This window comes from Anser brachyrhynchus, assembly GCF_964034855.1.
Source record: "Anser brachyrhynchus genome assembly, chromosome: 15".
NCBI classification, from domain to species: Eukaryota; Metazoa; Chordata; class Aves; order Anseriformes; family Anatidae; genus Anser; species Anser brachyrhynchus.
Window position 1 is genome coordinate 16,516,200 of NC_137733.1, and position 5,519 is coordinate 16,521,718.

The following is a 5,519-nucleotide window of genomic DNA, read 5'->3' on the forward strand; positions in this document are numbered from 1 at the left end:
GAATAAGCTGTAAGTATGTACGCAGACAGGCCTGGGTATGTATGGTGAATAACCTGTAAATATGTATACGAATGGCCTTGGTCTGTATGGTGAATAACCTGTAAATATTCACACAGACAGGCCTGGGTATGTATGGTGAATAACCTGTAAATACGTATACAGACTGGCCTGGGTACGTATGGTAAATACACAGTAAACGCTTATACAGACAGGTGCACACGTTTGTATCCTTACAGAGCACTGGAGGGAGGGCTCGTGTCACCAGCCCTGTATGGAAGACCCCCCCCTCTCCTCCCCACCCCCCGAAGCAGACCCTGCCCCTCCCCACACCCCCCCCAAATGTTTTATTACACCCACCCCCCCCCAAAGCTCGGCCTCCCGCGGCGGCCTCCCCCGGCCCAGGGTGCACCGCGGCGCCAAGATGGCGGCGCCCAGCGAGGGCCGGCCGGGCCGAGGGGCCGCGCCGTTCCCGGGCGCTGAGGGCGGCCCCTTCGCCTTCCCCTTCGCCGGCGCCGCGGGCTCCGGGGCGGAGGAGCCGGCCAAGAAGCCGTGCCGGGCCTGCACGGACTTCAAGAGCTGGCTCCGCGAGCAGAGGAAGCGGGCGGCGCCGGGCGGCGGGGTGAGGCGGCGGGGCCGGGGCCTCCCCTCACAGCCGCGGGGGCGCTGGGGTCGCGGGCCCGGTTCTTGCCCCCCCCCGGGGGAGGGAACGGGGCAGGGGCTGCCCCCAGCTCGGCCGCTGTCCCTGTGCTGGGGTGTCAAGGGGCTGTGCCCCCCGGTGCTGATGTCCCCTCACAACCCTCGCTTAGGGCTAAGCCGTAGGGCTAATAAAATAGCGAGGGGCTGGGGCGCCTGGTGTAGGAGGGCGGGCAGAGAGAGCTGGGCCTGGGTAGCCGGGAAAAGAGAAGAGTGAGGGGAGACCTCCTTAATGCGTAATGGGGGGCTGTCAAGAGGATGGAGCTGGACTCTTCTCGGTTGTGCCCAGTGACAGGACGAGAGGCAGCAGGCACAAACTGAAGCTCAGGAGGTTCTGGCTCAATATGAGGGGGCACTTCTGTACTGGGAGGGTGGGACAGGCTGCCCAGAGAGGTTGTGGAATCTCCTTCTCTGGAGGTATTCAGAAGCTGTCTGGATGCCATCCTGCGCAATGTGCTCTAGGTGGTCCTGCTCAGCAGGGGGGTTGGACTAGATGATCTTCAGAGGTCCCTTCCAACCTCGGCCGTTCTGTGACTCTGGGATTCTCTCCTGCTGCAGGTTGTGGTGGAGGAGAAGGAGCCGCCCCCAGACTGCCCCCTGGACAGCGAGCAGCTGGGCCGAAACACCTGGGCCTTCCTGCACACCATGGCAGCCTACTACCCCGACCGCCCCACCAGCACCCAGCAGAAGGAGATGAGAGACTTCATCAACCTCTTCTCCAAGTTTTACCCCTGTGAGCACTGTGCCGAGGATCTGAGGGAAAGGTCATTTGCCTCTTTGATTTTTTTTTTTTTCCCGGTAGCTGGTGAAGGGGCCTGAAGTGCTGGCTTGCAGCAGGTATTTGCATATTAGCAGCTCTTCCTGCTGTTGGGGTTTATAGGTACCTGAACTGGTTTCTTCCACTGCACAGATCAAAGACACACTTATTCAGAAAACAAATACCTTTTCTAGTGCTGTTAGGTTGTATGCTGCCTCCAAGGCCTCCCCGAGGTTGTTTTATTGTCTTCCTGGTTCAAACTGGACTTGCCCTCAGTCGTGGAATTATACTGCGACTTGGAATAATTCAGATTTCAGTAGGCAAGTGTGCTTATATCTCAGAAGAGCCCCTTTACTGGCAACCACAGCAGTGGAAGCAAAGACTGAAATAGGCTGTGATGTTTGGTAAAGTTTTCTACCCCTGTTACTGTCAATATATTTATCAAAAATTTCAATATTTTTTTGGGGGGGTGATGAACAGGCAAAAATGTTTGAAACCTAGGTAGCGACTTAGTAGGCATCACATGGCAAAAAATGTTCAGCAAGAGACTGGCTGTCTGTGTGCTATGTGCCTTCTTTGGGTATTGAAATGGGTGACTGTAAAGCAGTAACACTTGTTTCCTCTTCCCTGTTTGCAGGTTGCGAACAAATCAGCCTGATACTAGCAACAGAAATAACTTCTCCCAGTGGTTGTGTCTTCTTCATAATGAAGTGAACAGGAAACTGGGGAAGTCTGAATTTGACTGCTCTCGTGTGGATGAGCGCTGGAGAGATGGTTGGAAAGACGGTAGTTGTGATTAATCCGTAGAGACTGCTCTGAAATCTAACAGACCAATTCACTCTGGTGTTGAGTCACTACAGGGAGATGTGCGAGTAAATACGTGTGTTGGTGCGCCTGTGTGTGTGACTGATACGGCTTGTGAAAATAAAGGTGAAACCAATTCTGAAAGCCGGCTTGAAAATCTTATCCTAATAGCATTTTGATAAATGGTCGTATCAAATGCATCATCTGAGGGACTGAGGCCTTACATTTGGCACAGGAATTCCAGCAACCTGTGAAGTTAAGTTACTGACAAACTTGTGAAGACTTCTTCATTGCAACATTTCCTTATTTTAGGGGCATTTGCTTGTTTCTGTGACTAGAATTCGTTTTCCTGCACACTGTTCTAGAGGACTGCCTTGTGACATTTTACGTTTGTCTGCAAGCACTACCCTGATGTTGTAGAAAATGCATTTTTAATTGTCATTTTAACTTCTGTTCTGATAGGGCAAATTCATACTGTGTTTTGTGCCAGGTCTGTACCCCTTGAGCTCTTCTTCAGACATCTCCAGTGCTTGTTGTTAAACTTTCATTCAGTTGCTTTGCTACAAGCTCTGAAAGCAGGTACGTTTAAGTGCTAAAGTCATGGAACCTTGATTTCTCATGTTATTTCTGCGTTTCAACTTATGTAAGATGACATCGTAGAAAAGGGACCTAAAACAAGACAAAAAAAAAAATCACAAATGGAAGGAAGTATCAGCTGGGTGAAATTCAAATGTTTTAAATTGATTGCTTATTTTCTTTGAATGCAGAAGCAGTATGGCAGGAAGGCCTACCGAGTTTCTTACTACTTCTTACTTTTAAAGCAGATAATTGTTCATCTCTGCTACGAACTGTTGTCAGTTGTGAAAATAGCTGTAACGGTCTGAGACTGATACCTGTAATGAAGCGTATTCAGTTTTGTTTAGCATATGGTATTTCTGAGATGTCATTTGTGTTTTGAAATTCTTGATTGGGATTTGCTGACCTGTTTGACATTCTTGTGTTTTCACCTAGCTAAAAGTCTCCCTAGAACAAAAGGACTTTACAACCCCCCTTGCAGTTTTTGAGTCCAGCTTAGGGTTGTATTGTCAGCTTTAGATAGTATTTACTGCACAGAAGACTCGAAGGAGTCCCTAAGGTAGATTCCTTCTATAGATACTGGCCAGAATCCATGTTAGAGGTGTTTGCCCTAGGTCAGCTATATTGCATCAGTGTTACTGATATGTAAGTGTGAATTTCAGATGAAAGTGCAATAGCAGCGTAAATGATTTACACCGCAACGTGTATAAATGCACGTCTCTTTAAAGAGTTTATATATAAAAAAAGTCCAAATACTTTCAAATTCTTAAAATAGATAGGAATATCGTGCCCTTATTGCATTTCTGGCAGTGAAAGTTTGCAGGAGTTTGCACAAACCATGACAGTAAGAGGCTGCTTCCTTCTGTACTGAGCTTTTCTGGTGTGTTTTAGTAAGCTTCCTTATTTGATGCACTGCAGAATGTTTGTAAATTTACTGATAGAGTGGGAGTTGGATGATAATGGTACTTTTATAACAGTACTAGGGTGATGACGGTCTGCAGCTGAGAACTTTGATCTTCAAACCTTTGTACGTGGGGCTCCTTAGTGTTTAGAAAAGCAATCAGAACTTTGGAAATATATTTGGAAGATATATGGCACGTTCAAATCTTTTCAAGTTGAACCTGTTAAAAGAGTATGACATGTTTTATGGACTGGTTATTCTAGCAAGTTTTATTTAATAACATTCCTAAACACAAACCAAACAAATCTGGTAAGTGTTTCACGAAGTGTGCAATCTGACTTCTTACTTCAAGGGATTTAAGTAGCTTATTAAAAGTGCTCAGAAAAAATCCCTATTGGCATGGTGAGGTTCTTAGAACAAATAAATTCAGGCCCCTAGTTCTTGTTTTTTAGTAAAGAACTCAATTCCCAAAATGAAGCACGTAGGTATCCACTAGTGCGGTGAGGACCAACAAAAAGGCTGTAGCCCCCTTTTGTCAGGCTTGGCCTAAATTGCCAATGGGTGTGGACAAGCATTTTCTGCTGGACGTGGTTGTCCTAAGGGATCATTTTTCTGTTCCTTTCTAATCTGCCCTCAACAATTTCATTGCTCATGAGAGCAGGTTATGAGATTTCTTGCTAATTTGCTTCAGTATAAATGTGGAGGCTGGTAAAGCACCTGTCTTGTCCTATTTCATCTTAGTGCTGAATATGGGCCAGGTTAGAGTTGCACTTGTTTGTGCAAGCACACGTGGTCTCTGCTGGCAAGTCCCAGGACTGCTGCTGCCATTTGCAGGCAAGCAGCTGGTGATGGGCAGGAGGACGGCAGCCTTCCACCGTGCCTCTGTCCAGGTCTTGAAAGAAGAAAAAAAAAAAACCGAAGCGAGCGTCTGTAGCAAATGCCTGCTTACAGCGATGCCACGAGCTGTGGCTACCAGGATGTTACTAGGGCCGTTTGTAACTTTGCTAAGTGGCCATTTGGTAAAATACATGCTTGAGTTCTCTGTTCTCTCCTATTTATGGCTTTGCAGAAGAGCTTTGGCTTGTGTGTTTTTCAGGCGTAACATCTCTGTGGACTTGACTGTCCAAGAAAGGATTTATTTTTTTGCTGCTCGTTTATAACACATCTAAAGTTTTAATCTTATATATGGAATTTCTATTGAACATATTTGTATTTGTGTACATAAAAAGAAGGGGAAAATTGTGAATTCTCTCCTAAATGCACTTGATTAAATCTAGTTTTAAAAAAAAATCTGTATTCAAATTATGTTTCCTGTTTATGTGAAAATAATAAAGCAACTGAGTTCGTTCCTGGCTTCCCTACTGCATGAGGCCTTATGAAAAGCCATCGGGGTGCGCTGGCGTGTCCAACCTTCTGCATGCCGATATCTTACTGAGCTCAGCCGAGGTTGTGTGATTCTGTGTGTATTGATCAGACAAGGTGGGGCTGCAACCGGTTCTTTTTCCGTTGTGCTGCTGAATTGCTGCAATTCTCTTCAGAACACAAAGCTACAAAACAGCAGCGACGTAGACCAGGTCCTAGTCCGTCAGGTCAGAGTTTCTCTGGGGGCTGGGGGGGGATTTTCTGTGCTGTGCTTCTAACAGCATGGAAGGTAGCATTACAGTTGGGAGTAGCTCAAATCCTGCTGAATTTGAGCAAGATGGCAGTTGGGGGTGTCACCCACTGGAGGGCGATGCTTGTTAACTGCATAGTCACTGCACAGCCATGCACGGCCAGAAAGGGAAAGCT

The 5,519-nt window shown here is 47.0% G+C and overlaps 1 protein-coding gene across 2 annotated transcripts; it reads left to right on the forward strand.

The window, feature by feature from the left end:
• The first annotated feature begins 368 nt into the window (after positions 1–368).
• GFER (growth factor, augmenter of liver regeneration) lies at positions 369–5,084 on the forward strand. Of its 2 annotated transcripts, none has more exons than XM_080556875.1 (3): positions 369–619; positions 1,252–1,426; positions 2,088–5,084. In XM_080556875.1, the coding sequence occupies exons 1-3, from the start codon at positions 422–424 to the stop codon at positions 2,162–2,164; spliced, it is 450 nt and encodes a 149-aa protein (XP_080413001.1). In that variant the 5' UTR covers positions 369–421; the 3' UTR covers positions 2,165–5,084. The 2 variants fall into 2 exon arrangements, with proteins under 2 accessions (XP_080413001.1, XP_080413000.1); XM_080556874.1 differs by having other exon boundaries at positions 375–619; positions 1,252–1,457.
• Positions 5,085–5,519: the final 435 nt, after the last annotated feature.

What these genes read in the sequence shown, in the direction of transcription:
- GFER (XM_080556874.1), top strand. Translation starts at nt 422, where the DNA reads ATGGCGGCGCCCAGCGAGGGCCGGCCGGGCCGAGGGGCCGCGCCGTTC. An exon ending in GGGCGGCGCCGGGCGGCGGG is followed by an intron (nt 620 to 1,251) that starts GTGAGGCGGCGG and finishes CTCCTGCTGCAG; the next exon opens with GTTGTGGTGGAGGAGAAGGA. An exon ending in GCCGAGGATCTGAGGGAAAG is followed by an intron (nt 1,458 to 2,087) that starts GTCATTTGCCTC and finishes CCCTGTTTGCAG; the next exon opens with GTTGCGAACAAATCAGCCTG.